This window comes from Labeo rohita, chromosome 16 (assembly GCF_022985175.1).
Source record: "Labeo rohita strain BAU-BD-2019 chromosome 16, IGBB_LRoh.1.0, whole genome shotgun sequence".
Lineage (NCBI taxonomy): Eukaryota > Metazoa > Chordata > Actinopteri > Cypriniformes > Cyprinidae > Labeo > Labeo rohita.
The window spans coordinates 4,238,110-4,253,316 of record NC_066884.1 but is presented as its reverse complement, the minus strand read 5'-3'; the positions used below and the strand labels follow the sequence as shown (position 1 = coordinate 4,253,316).

General features: G+C 30.3%; 1 protein-coding gene across 2 annotated transcripts in view; it reads right to left on the bottom strand.

The window, feature by feature from the left end:
- Positions 1-15,207, bottom strand: part of LOC127178985 (raftlin) — a 122,434-nt gene that overhangs the window by 18,834 nt on the left and 88,393 nt on the right. For both annotated transcript variants that reach the window (XM_051132214.1, XM_051132215.1), the window contains exon 7: positions 13,102-13,217. In XM_051132214.1, coding sequence (XP_050988171.1) covers positions 13,102-13,217 — 116 coding nt within the window. The remainder of the gene's footprint in view (positions 1-13,101; positions 13,218-15,207) is intronic.

The following is a 15,207-nucleotide window of genomic DNA, read 5'->3' as shown; positions in this document are numbered from 1 at the left end:
TGTTGACATGAGTCTATACTTGATACTTAAAATTTGATTTGGACGCAGTTTGAGTAAATTCAGAGTGCTAAAAATGAAGGTTTAATATCTGTTCTGCTAATATAACAGATGTTGAAATAAAAGATGCATTGTATGAAGAGCTCATGAATGTATTTCTGTGTAATTCAGAGAGCAGCGTTAATCAAACAGGGTTGTTTTGAACAGTTAGGGGTTGTACCGTGGTTTCAAAGAGAACGTTTGTATCCTCACTTCAGAAAGAGCGTGCAGGAAGTCAGTGCGGTTTAACGGCACCTGTCCTCAAAAAGAAACCATGTCGCGTGTCAGCCATGTGCACACACTCATAATGATAACGCAAGACAGCGCTACATGATAATGCTTCACTTGCAATAATATGCCATGGGTTTTGGCAGTGCCTTGCGTGAATACACTATACGGTTATACATGAGTCATTGTGGAAAGTTCAGAGTAGATAACAGTATGATGACACTGGAAAGGCAAAACAGAAGGGGTCTCAGTGTAGAGGCTCTGTTCTAAAACCGTAGTGAGCTGGTTTCCTGTCTACTGCCTACAGAGGCAGCAGCTTTCCAAAACAATTTTGAAAAATTTTATATGTGCATAAAAATGCATGGCACACACACAATCATTGGGTAAAAGAAGGTTAATTGGTTTAAGTTGTAATATTTATAATTGTTTATTATTGATGCGTTTAAAATCATGTTTTTAATATAAAATATATTTTATATAATAATAATAATAATAATAATAATAATATTATCTATAGATTAATAAATAGATACGTTTCAGATCATCTGAAATTATGAATGAATATATTAAAATTACGAATGAATGAATGTGTGTGTATATATATATATATATATTTATATATATAAATAAAATAAAAAAATAACAGAAATAAATAAAAGAAAGAATAAGTACTATGTATAATTTAATTTAATATACATATATTATTGATAAAATGATAAATTATTTATTTTCACAGATTTACATATTGTCAGCAGTTGTGTATATATAATGACAATAATATAATGTATTATTAGTACTTAAAAATTGAAAGAATAAGTAATATATATATATTTTTACTATACATATATTACTGATAAAATAAATAATTTCATTTGCTGTGTTTACATATTGTCATCAGTTGTGTTTGTGTGTGTGTGTGTGTGTATATATATATATATAATAAAAATAATATAATTTAATATAATAGGACTTGAAAAATAATAATAAAATTAAATAATATATTGTTAGAATAAATAATATATGTATATTTTAATATACATATATTACTGATAAATTAAATGGTTTCTTTTTTGTATTTACATATTGTCATCAGTCATGAGTGTATATATAAAGATAATATAAAATATTATTAGTACGTAAAAAAACAACAAAGTAGTGTGTATTTATATATATATTATTGCTAAAATTAATACATTTTTTTCATTTACTGTATTTACATATTGTCATGAGTTATATGTGTGTGTATATAATAAAATAATATATTATTAGTAAGTAGAAATAGAAATACATATAAATACATATATTATTGATACAATTATAAATTATTTCATTTACTGTACTTACATATTGTCATCAATTATGTAGGTGTAATATATATAATAATATATGTATTTATGTCTATATATTTCTAAGTACTAATAATATAATATATTATTTTTATTATATATGTATATATATATATATATATATCAATTATGGGTGTGTGTGTGTATATATATATATATATATATATATATATAATAACGTCTAAACGTCCTCCAAAGCATCATTAAAACATTTTTAAGAAAAAAAAGAAGAAATCAAAGACTGTACCAGAAGATCTGAGAGATCTATTTTTGCATTTAACCTTTAAAGTCAAAGAAGCAGATTATGTCATCAATTATGTGGGTGTAATATATATATATATATAATAAAAATAATATATTATATTATTAATACTAAGAAATATAAAGACATAAATACATATATTATTCATAAAATCATAAATAATTTCATTTACACACACTATTGAATTTACTTCTTTACTCGCAATACACTGTGAAACATCTGATGCTGCCTTAAAATCTGTCTACCTTTCAGACCAACTTACACAAATGCTCAAACGCTGCCCACATTGGTTTTGGGACAGAGCCAGAGTCTTAGTTTAGTCCTTTGAGGGGGGGTTTTGTTTCAACACCCTTCCTAGTTATGAAGCCCTTTTGCCCAGATTGGATGACATTGTTGTGGGTCGTGCGTTGAGACCTCAGAGGCCTAGGTTTCTGTTGAAATGGTTTTTGGGTATTTGCGTTGGCCAAGACCGCAGCAGCAGCCTTTGGGGAATCCAGATATGTGAGAAGAGGTTTTTGTTGGAAGCGGTCCCAGTAGTGGACCCTGTAAGCGGCACTGCAGACTTAAAAGCGGAGGAGGATTGAGAAAATATGCTCTGTTTAATGGCTTTCCATTGCTGAGGGATTGTGTGAACATCTAGATGTTGTTGAAGTGCTGAAGTCTTTCAACATTAAGGTCAGTGAAATAGCACAGAACAAAGACTCCTCAAGAAAAAGAGTCGTAAAAGTCAACACAAATGTCAGCGTCCGCAATATGGCATGCTCCAGAGTAAATACAGATGATTAATTTGAAAAAACATGGTGGAAACTTCATCATACTATATCAGTAATTGATTAGATTGTGAAAGAGAGAATGGAGTCAGGTGGTTTGATGGGAGGAATGAGAGAAAAGGCATAAGGAGATGATGATGTCATCCAGGATGGAAAAACATTTTAGACGTATGAAAGATAGCATGCATTCTTTCACATCATTCACTATAAGACCAGGAATGTATATTCAGAACATGCACTGCCGTTCAAAAGTTTGGGATCAGTAATTTTTTTTTTTTTTTTTAATGTTTTAAACAAGGCTTTTCTGCTCATCGAGGTTGCATTTATTTGATTAAAAATACAGACAAAATTGTGAAATATTATTGCAATTTAAAATAGTGGTTTTTAGGGCTGTGACGGTTGCAATGACAACCGCGCCACCACGGTCGACGGTTGCCACGGGCGGTACTGCACGTGATGTCACACAATCTATAACAAGCATAAAATACATTGTTTCTACAACAATTATTCTGCGTGGCCGTGTTTAGTGTCCCCGCCGGCAACAGCAGCAAGCGCAAGTGCCCTTGCAGCTGCTGGAAGAGATCCACATTCATACGCACACAAAAGTCATTACTATGAATGTGTCGGAGGGAAATAAGGACATAAATGAATTATTAATAAACTAGTGTTTTCTGAGCCAGTGTCACTAAGATGACGATCTTGACTCGCCATCTGCTCATTGGATGCGCCTTTAGAGAGAAATGCATCTCTACGGATTTTATTATGAAAGAGTTGTTGTTTTCGATTTGAATTTTTTTAGTTTTAAAGTAGTATAGTAATAATTTAAAGCTTTCTATAGATATGTTTATCTGTAAGGCAAGTATTCGCTGCGTTTCGTTTCATTTTTGTGCAGCGCTCCTGTTCAGCACCGACACATCAGAAAGCGCATCTTGTTTGTTTTCTTTATTTTTACAAAAGCACAACATTTTGTTAATATTGTGAGTGCACGCAAATAATATTACACTCTTTACAGTTCTGGATAATGTATATTACGCTTACCTTTATGAGCAAAGATTACAGCATATTTACTTTTTTTTTTTTTTTGCAAGTGATTGCGCTGGCGCCTCCATGTCCTGCAAAGCGAATTTAGCTTCCCCTCTCCAACAAACAAAAATGCAAAAATGTTAATTTAATAAACAAAAATGTTCCAAACACATTTCTAAATTAACTTTATAAAGAAACGAAAAGAAATGTATATATATACACTACCGTTCAAAAGTTTGGGGTCAGTACATTTTTATTGTTTCTTTCTTTTTTTTTTTTTTTTAAGAAATTAATACTTTTATTCACCAAGGATGTATTAAGTTAATAATTAAAAGTTTATTAAAAGTTAATAATAAATAATTTACATTGTTATAAAATATTTACATTTTGAATAAACACTGTACTTTTTAAACTTGTTATTCATTAAAGAATCCTGAAAAAAAAAAATCACAGGTTCCAAAAAATATTTGGCAGCACAACTGTTGATATTATCCAACATTGATCATTCTAATAAAAAATCCGCATATTAGAATGATTTCTGAAGGATCACGTGACACTTAAGACTGGAGTAACAGCTGATAAAAATTCAGCTTTTCATCACAGGAATAAATTCTATTTTAAAGTGTGTTAAAATAAAAAACATTATTTTATATTGTAAAAACATTTTGCAATATTACTGTTTTTTTTCTATATTTTTAATCAAATAAATGCAGCCTTGATGAGCATAAGAGACTTCTTTAAAGACTATTACAAGTCTTACTGACCCCAAACTTTTGAACGGTAGTGTATATATATATATACATATATATATATATGGATGCAACAGTGTAATGGGAAAGAGAGAGAAAAGACTCGGGCTCTAGTCGGACTCGGGCCGGTAATTTTGATGAGCCGTCGGACAAGGGTGAGGTGAGGTTGTTACGAATTTGTGCAACAAATGTTTGTTTAATATTTACCGTTCATATTTTGGCTACTTTGGCTATTAAAATATATAATTTCTTTGATATTTACTTTAGTGTTTTGTAGCCTGAAATAAACACGCACATTTGTTATGATTCAAAATTATATATCAACACCGTGCCACCGAGGGTAATTGGTCCATTACCACCGCGGTGGAAAAAATCTGCCGTCACAGCCCTAGTGGTTTTCCGGTTTAATATACTTTAAAAGTTAATTTATTCCTGTGATGCAAAGCTGAATTTTCAGCATCATTACTCCAGTCTTCAGTGTCACATGATCCTTCAGAAATCAGTCTAATATGCTGATTTATTATCAGTGTTAGAAACAGTGCTGCTTAATATATATATTATTTGGAATCTGTGCTACTTTTTTCAGGATTTTTTGATGAATAAAACTTTAAATAGAACAGCATTTATTTAAAATAGAAATCTTTTGTAACAGTATACACTACTCTACCATTCAAGGTTTGTGGTCAGTCAATGTCTTTCTTTCTTTCTTTCTTTAAAAGAATACGTTCATTCATTCATTCAACAAGGATGTTAAATTGCTAAAAAGTGATGAAGACTTCAGAATTGTTAGTAAAGGTTATTCTTTTGAATAAATGCTGTTATTTTCAACTTTAATTCATGAGGAAAGAAATTCTAGATATTAATACTTTAATGCTTTAAATCGATCAAAAGTGATGATAAATTTATAATCTTACAAAAGATTTCTATTTCAGATAATGCTGTTCTACTGAACTTTCTATTCATTAAAGAAAGCTGTTTTCAACATAATAATAATAAATGTTTTTGAGCAGCAAATCAGAATGTTAGAATGATTTCTGAAGGATCATGTGACTGGAGTAATGATGCTAAAAATTCAGCTTTGAAATCACAGAAATAAAATGCATTTTAAAATATATTCAAATAGAAAACGGTAATTTTAAATAGTAAAAATATTTCAAAATTTTACTGTTTGTACTGTACTTTTGATCCAGTAAATGGAACTTTGAGAGGACAAGACTTATTTCAAAAACATAAAAAAAATCTTAGCAACCCCAAATGTCCTCCAAAGCATCATTAAAACATTTTTAAGAAAAAAAAAAAAAAAAAAATTCAAAGACTGTACCGGAAGATCTGAGAGATCTATTTTTGCATTTAACCTTTAAAGTCAAAAAAGCAGGTTTCAGCTCACAGACTTCTATTCTCGACAACCAAAAATAGCCCAGCCTTGTTTTACACCTATATCACACTTTTCTACCCAGGGTCTACCGAACGCCGTATCTGTCATGGGTGTTCGTCTGCCGGTGATATATATATCCTCACGGCCTGACAGCAAGCGTCTGTCTGTAACATTAAAATCACACGCACGTCGTAAAGTTACTAAAAACTCAGCTGGAAATAGATTAATGAAAAGTATGATTTTTTTTTCATTTCCGAGTCGTGTAGTTCAGCCACATTCACACAGACAAAGAAAAGCGTTCTTTGAAACGGCAGGTCGCATGTTTTTCTCACCTCCACAGGAGCCATAAAGGTTACATTGCCAAAGGACGTGTTTTAATGGTCTATCTACAGTCTAGATATCACACCGCTGCAGCGACTGTGCTGACCTTCAAACTTTACCTTCTACTCTAACTACATACTAAATATATAACACCGGAGGAAAATTATATTGCTCAGACGTTGCTCAGACAACTTAATGGAAGTTCATTGAAGTTTCTTCTTTGATGCTTCACGTAAAGCTACTTGAACTGACTTTGAGCAGTTTAAGACATTAGTGAACTCTCTTAAGTGCAAAAACTTTGTTACTTGCATCCAGATGCAACCACGTTACGCTAATCTCATTTTAAGCTCTAATTGGGTTACTGGTAACTTTTTAAAACAGATACGCTGTGTGCTTCAAATGGTCAACTTTATAGCTGCAGTTAACTTAGTTAGCTTGTTCAACTTTGTTAGAACTCTCTCATCCTGGTCCAGTGGGAAAAAAATGCTGTTTTCTGCTTTATTCCTGCCCTTTATAGTTGAATAAATCCAATCCAGACAGCAGAAGAACTGCTTTCAAGAAAAGAGATCCGGGTAAAAGTGATTAGAGTTTAGGCTGTACAGACGTCGGCGTGCTCCAGAACATGCATGAGAAGAATCTGAGGCTGCTGTGGTTACGCAAGCATTAGATAGACATGAATAATTTGAAAGGGAAAGAAATTCTGAGAGCTAGATGGGAAAACCATAACAAGATCGGACTAAATTTCACATCGCGTCTTTAGATGCCACGGGCGAGGGATTGGTTTTAGCAGTCGGTGGACTTGTTCCAGACATCCCCAGGCCTCGGCCTGTCTGTGTTTACTCAGAAAATCTTTCTGAAATGGGATGCAGGGTTGAAGTATTGTTTTTATATTCATGTTAATCATTACAATTTCCTTATTTTTTAGTAAGCAGACAATGTGCAGGACTTTTTATACAGGTGTTTATACTTCACAAACAACATCATTATCACCACCTGTGGTTGCCAGATTATTACAATGTCAGCATGACACATCTGAAAAACACAGCAGAAACAGAATTTAACCAATTTTGGCTCTCGGTTTCTGCCTCAAAGGATTTAATCTTTAAATGAATATAATATGTTATTATTATTATTATGGTTATTATTATTATTATTATGGTTATTATATTATTATTATTATTTTTTTTTTTTGTAATTATACAGAAACACTTTAAAATATAGTTCACTACTTTTTAAATTGTTTTCATGGAGGCTGTTTTCCATCTCGGAGTATAAAAGCCAATTTATTTCTGTACTTTAAAGTATATAATTGCACTTATAATTGAAATGTTTCTTCTTTAATTCACCACTATCTTTATAGTTTTTGTGTCTATATTATTTTATTATTATTAATTATACAGATATATTTTAAAATATTTTTTTGTACTTTGAACTTTATATCTTACAGTTGTGACTTTTTGTATCTTGTCTTTTGAGCTAATTTTAAGGCAGTTACCTTTTTATGCAATGTCATTTTAATGGGATTTTTTTAAATAAAAGTTTTTTTTTTAATTTTTTTTTTTTTAATAAAAAAACTGTAGAAATTTTTTATTACTTTTTATGCAAGACTATTTTCATTTGAGGGTAAAATTGGTAATTTATGTATTTTAGTTACACCTTTAATTTGTTAAAAATTTGACTGTATTATTTTAAACATTATTTTAACATTATTTTATTTTATTATTTTTTTTTATTTTACAGGCATGTATATAGTTGTTGATTATTATTATTATTATTATTATTATTATTGATTTATACAGGTACTCTTTAAATAATTTCTCATAGTTTTTACATTTCTTCACGTTGACTATCTTTTCTTTTTGCGGTAAATTACCTTTTTATGCAAGGGTGTTGTTTTAATGCTAATTAAAAAAAAAAGTAAATTAAAATAAACTTAAAATAGGTTGTTTCTGTGCTTTAAAATACATAAATCAACTATATTTCCTGCATTTCACAGTTTTTAATTTATATATTTCAATTACGCCTTTATTTCTCATAACTTTGTATTTCTGTATTTTTTTTTTCTGGTCTACATTATTTATTTATTTTTATTATTATACAGATACTCTTTTAAAAAATGTTTATTTCTTATAGTTTTTATGTTGTTTCTCCAAGTGGTGACTGTCTTTTCTTTTAGGGTCGTTTTAAGGCAATTACGTATTAGAACATGTTTATGCAAGGCATTATTAAGTCATTTAGTATTCAATATTTATTAAGACATTTATTTTTGTATGTTAAAATATATGGTAACACTTTACAATAAGGTTCATTAGTTAACATTAGCTAACTTCTTTAGTTTAAGTGAACTAAGAATGAACAATACTTCTACAGCATGTATTAATCTTATTTAATGATAATTTCAGCATTTACTCATGCATTAAAGTTGCAATTTGTAAACATTAGTTAACGCACTGTGAACTAACATGAACAATGCACAACTATTTTCATTAACAAAGATTAGTAAGTACTGTATTAAATGTATTTGTTCATTGTTTGTTTAATACATTAACTAACATTAACTAATGGAAACTTATTGTACAGTGTATTTCTTGTAATTTAGAATTTATAACTTCATAACTCAAAATTGTGACTTTATATCTTTCGGTTGCGATTTCTTATTCTTTTTTAAAAGAACTTTATAGGCATCCATACGTTTGAGTGTTGCAACTGCACTGCAGCTTTCTGAAGTCTGCTGCTCTCCTCTTAATAACGCAGCCTTATATACAGAGAGAGCTCACTGCGACTGATAAAAGGTTGTTAAGGCAATTTCCTTCTCAGTGGATCAAAACTAATAAGTTGCTTTGAGTAAATCTTCAAGGATTATTCCTCGAGGAAATCTAAAATGGAAAACTGTTTTTTGTGGTTGTGTTTCAGGGGCTGAGCTCTAGCGACAGAGTGCCCTCATTGCATTACATGGCCAAGGTTACTCTGCCTATTGATTTTCCTTTACGACAAGAATAGAGTGCTCGCTCAATTTGACTCGTATTGACCAAACATGGCTCAGTTACTCCGTACAAGTGCTTTGGAGATTTATGCATACAATTAAACATTTCTATATTATTTATAGCTATAATAATAAATGATTATATAAATTATATATATACTGTTTTTAAATGTGTTTATTTAGCTAAATGTGTATTTCATATATAATATAAAAACATATAAAACGTAAATATTATATCATGTGAGTTTAAGAAGTTGATTAAAAAATATTGGATTTATTAAATAACAATTTATTTTTTTTCAACTAACTACTAATTTATTTACCAACAAAAAAAACAACTAAATTATAGTTATTGCATATTATGCAATAACTAACTAAATATATACATACATTATATTACGTAGGGATAAAAAAAAAAAAGCAAAGTTTGGGATCAGAAACATTTGTAATTTTTTTTTTTAAAGATGTCTCTTATGCTCATCAAAGTTGCATTCATTTGCTTAAAAATACAGAAAAAAAAAAACTGTAATATTAAGATATATTATTTCAATTTAAAATAATGGTGTAATATTTTAATATACTTTAAAACATAATTTATTCTTGTGATGCAAAGCTGAATTTTTAGCATCATGACTCTAGTGTTCAGTGTCACATGATCCTTCAGAAATCATTCTATGCTGATTTATCAATGTTGGAAACTGTTTTTACTCCATAATTTATATATATATATATATATATATATATATAAATTATTTATTTATTTATTTTTAAAGAAATTATTGTTGTTGTTTTTTTTTTCAGCAAGGGTGTTTTAAATTAATAAAACAATTATGGTAAAGACTTGTATTGTTAGAAAATATTTATATTTTAAATAAATGCTGTACTTTTACTTTTTATTCATCAAAGAATCCTGAAAAAAGTATCACAGGTTCCAAAAAATATTACGCTGCAAAAACTGTTACCAACATTGATAATAAATCAGCATATTATTAATAAATCAAAATGATTTCTTTGATGAAAATTCAGCTTTGCATCACATGAATAAATTATATTTTACAGTATATTAAAACAGACAACCATTATTTAAAATTGTAATAATATTTCACAATTTTACTTTTTTTTCTGTATTTTTGATCAAATAAATGAATCCTTGATGAGCAGAAGAGACGTCTTTGAAAAACATTAGAAATTTTACTGATCCCAAACTTTTGAATGGATATAGTAGGATAATGTAATTTTTAATTTCGACAACTAAACTCTTAATATATGAAACGATATCATCATAAATTATTATTTGTTGCGCTACATTAAAAAAGCATCTCAAAATACCATCATCGAGTGAATGAGTAATGTGCAGTGATTGTCTGATGCTATTATAGAAACATGATTCACGAGACGTTTGAAATAAACGCAGGCTCATTGAAGACAGAAATATCACTGACAGAAAATGAGACAGTGATTGATGGGCTGACGGCAGACAGTGAGTCAGACAGCAGCTGAACATATCAATTCAAAATGTCTTACTGCATTAGTGAAAATACCCTTCTGTCCGACGAATCCATATGAATCTGATGTCTGGCATGTACATCAACATGCCCTTACACAATATTACTACCGAATATGATTCACAAAATCTTAAATTACACTCATGTTGAATGCTGGGAGAAGTCGGGCAGACTTAAATTTGAATGCAGCCCGTCAGTCGTGCGGCACTGAATAATGCTGGGCAGAAACAGTGTGTCCTTCTCCTCAGCTACAGAAACACCGTCATGGCTGAGTAGAAGAGAGCGAAAGAGAGAGGACAGCAGAGAGCGATTGAGAGCTGCAGGATTATAAAATAAAGCTCAAAACTCGATTACGCTGATAGCATCAGTACACAGTGCTAACTAACACAACACTGACCGGTGTGTGCACACCTCTCTCACACACACCTAGCCCAAATAAACCCAAGCGAGACCAACTTGAGCAGAATCAATGCCGAACTGGCACAATATCTGATTTCAACAAGCATGGCTAAGACTCTCTGAGCAGCAGTGCCTATTACTGTCACTCAAACGAGACGTTTGGATGGAAACTGGGGTTCCCTGCTTTTTTTTGGGTGTGTGTAATTCTCTCTATGCCTGCAGATTTTATTTCCACTTTTGCTTAATTTAATAGTTTTTAGTAGTTTGTGCAAATAGTTAAAGGAATAGATTTCTGGGTGAACTAAATTTACTGAAAATGCATTCACCCTCAGGCCATCCAACATGTAGATGAATTTGTGTTTTCATTGGAACAGATTTGGAGAAATTTTGTACTGAAAAACTTTGCTCTCCAATGGATTCTCTCCATTATCCATAATAATGCTTACTCCAGTGGAAAAAGTCCAAAAGTTCACCAAAGTTTGTTTAGAGTTGTTTTGTACTGTAATCAGTGCTTGATCAACTTTTTCACTGGAGCAAACTCATAGACGGAGCAACGTCTTAATGACTTTTAGATTCATTAGATGCTAATTGATGGACTGAAGCGGTGTGGATTATTATTGTGATGTTTTCATTAGCAGTTTTAACTCTCATTCTGACGACACCCATTCACTGCAGAGGTTCCATTGGTGGGCAAGTGATGTACTGTAAATCTCTCTAAATCTATTCTGATGAAACAAACTCATCTTAACCCTGGCCTGTGGGTGATTACATGTTAACCAAATTTTCATTTCAAGTAGTGGCATGGTGTGAAAGTCAAAATCTGGTCTGTATCAGTGTTTTTCTTGAAAAAAAAATTCTTGTAGGATTTATTTCCAAACCGTTTTTACTCAGAAATTGCTATTAAATTTCAGAAATAATTGCAGTGAAGTGGCAATTAATGCATTAAAAAAGCATAAAATTTTGAAGTTGGAAGACTGACATAGTATTAAAACTATTATTGTCAGTTTATTAAAAAAAAAAAGTAATTAACTGCACATTTTTCTGAAATTAATCCTAACAGTATACTTTTTATATTGCAATATTTTCACATTCAGTCTTCAATTAATGTAGAAACAACATATATATATAACAACAAATATATATATATATATATATATATATATTTTTTACAACATGTACAATATATTTTTAATATTTGTTGTTGTTTTTTTTTTTTTTTTAATTCCTGAAGGTGAGTATCACTGATACCAATGTTATTGATGTCTCTAAGAAATTATTTTTTTCCTATTATTTAACCCTTGACTGTAGCCATTCAGCATTACTGTATAATTGTATTATTTATATATTGAGAGCTATCAATTTGAATATTTGTGACCCTGGGCCACAAAACCAGTCATAAGGGTCAATTTTTTAAAGTTTGAGATTTATATATCATCTGAAAGCTGAATAAATAAGCTTTGCATTGATGTATGTTTGTTAGGACAGTGTTTGGCCGAGATACAACTATTGGAAAATCTGAAATCTGAGGGTGCAAACAAAAAAGTTGTCCAAATAAAGTTAATAGCAATGCATATTACTAATCAAAAATTAAGTTTGGATATATTTACGGTAGGAAAGTTACAAAACATCTTCTTTTATGATTTTTTGGCATAAAAGAAAAATCGATCATTTTGACCCGTACCATGTTTTGTTTGTTGGCTATTGCTACAAATATACCCATGCTACAACTTCTAATTTAAGTGAACTTAAAACAATCTTCACATAAACCCATTATTTACTTGTGCCCTTCAGCAAGTAGGAAATATACAGAAATTGAATAATTATCAAACATTAAATACTAAATTAAATAATAAAAAAAAAAGTTATTTCCTGCCTTTTTTTTTTTGCTCTTTGATTAACTGCATTACATATTTTTAACACAGTTAAACACAGAAAAAATGAATCACCTAGGTTAACGTGCTAATTTTGAAAGCACTAATTAAACATACTCCAATCATCTTATACTTTGCATGATTACTGCTGCTTTTTTACAGCACGCAGGTAAATATGACAATGGTAGTTTGAAAACAGAATGCGAATGTGTGTTTGTTTGAGTATAACTCACGTCAACGATTGTCCATTGTTCCACAACTATAGCGTCGTACGCAGCAGCCGCATTGGTGTCGCTCTCCACTCCCTCCTGGAACACAAACACGCTGTCCACAGCCTTGACAAGAACATCTGCAAGGAACAGAGGAGAAATCAGGTGATGTTCTGGGTTTAATATGGTGGGTGTAGAACATCATTTGGGTTCAGTGTTTGGACTCCAGTCTTCTTCTGAATATTTTCTGTTGTGTTGTACAGAAGAAGGATCAAATGTTGTTATTGTTGACTAAAGCTGTACATTTTTGGATATTGGTTTCTTTAATTAAAATAAAGCTGCCATAAAATATAAACATTAGCTAAAAAAACCTTAAACTTAAAAAGCTTAAAATTAGAAATATTGCATCGTACTTAAATCAGTTCATGTGCTATAGGTACTAAAACTGAATTTTTATTAAAAGCATGTAGCAAAATAACTAAAACTTATTAAAAATTAAAATGAAAACTATAAAATCCAAAATAATTGATAAATATTATAATACACACTTTACAATAAGGTGTCATTTGTTAACATTAATGTATTAACTAACATGAATAAACAATGAACAATACATTCATTACACTATTTATTTATCTTTGTTAATGTTAGTTAATAAAAATACGGTCATTCGTTGTTTGTTCATGTTAGTTCACGGTGCATCAATAAATGTTAACAAACACAACTTGTGATATGAAATTACCTTAACTAAGATTAATTAATGCTGTAGTATTGTTCATTCTTAGTTCATGTTAACTAATGTTGCACAATAAGGAACCTTATTGTAAAGTGTTACCAAACATTAGTTGAAATCTAAAAAGCTTAAAATTAATATAGAAATTATTTGTATTTTTAATTATTTAATAATTAAGAAATATTGCATCATATTAAAACAAATCAGTTTAAATACTATATTTACTAAAACTGTAAATTCATTCATTAGCAAAATTACTAAAACTTTCAAAAGAAAGCTTTAGAAAATAAAAGCTAATTCAAAATATTAATATTGTAGTATATAAATAATATAAACAGTTGTAAACCTTAAACTTATTAGAAATATTGCATTGCACTAAAATAAATCAGTTTAAGTATTATATTTACTAAAACTGTTTAAATTAAATTAAATTAATTTAATTTTTTTTATTTCAATTATTTAAATTAAAAAAATGTTAAAATAATACTACTAATAATGACAAATTAATAAAACTTATTAAAAATTCAAATAAAAACTTTGTAAAATAAAAGTTGGTTCAAAATATTAATTAATATTGTAATATATAAATAATATTAGTATAATACGTGAAATAAAGTCTTTTTTTTTTTACAGCAGTAGGTTTTCATGGTTTTCATTGACATGGTCACTATGAACAGTTGTTTTGATGGAAAAGATCTGCAAGCTTCTTTGAAAAAGATTTCATTCATTTCCACAAAAGAAAAAAATGCATACAGGTTTTGAATGGCATGATGGAGTAAATAATTTCCATTCTTGGATGTAATATTGCTTTTTCTTCTATTAAACCATGAATATTCCTTTAAAAAGTAAGTGAAAGCTAAATGTACGAAAGCACAGAAAGCAAAGGGACGGTAACTATAGCAGGAATTTTAGGTGATAAAAATACAACTAGAGAGAGAATATGCGCGGATGAGGAAGTCATTTGAAATATTTCAAAGAAAAAGAATGACAGCAACAAGACAGACAGAGACTAATGAATGACCAGCCTAATTAGCCAACACATCCATGCTGGAATGTAAAACATTTCCTTTCAAATGCAAGAGCCACACATATTTTAATGGCCTGATGTCGTTGCCGCCCCATGCGGTTCCTGCGTTTGGCCCTGTTTTAGAGTGATCTTTATATATGGGTGGATAATAAGCTCTGCTGAGTATTGAAGACGAGCACAGGGGCGTCTGGGAACCGGCTCACATCCCGTGTTATTTCTGCTCAGTGTCCTCTCATGGCCCAAGAGCTTCCTTATTAGCCTTCCTCCATTTACACACTAATACTGTTTGTGCTGCCCCTGTCTGCTCTGGGAGACACTCCAGATTACATTATGGGGGGGCTGAGGGATGGGCGACCGTGGGCCGGCCCCT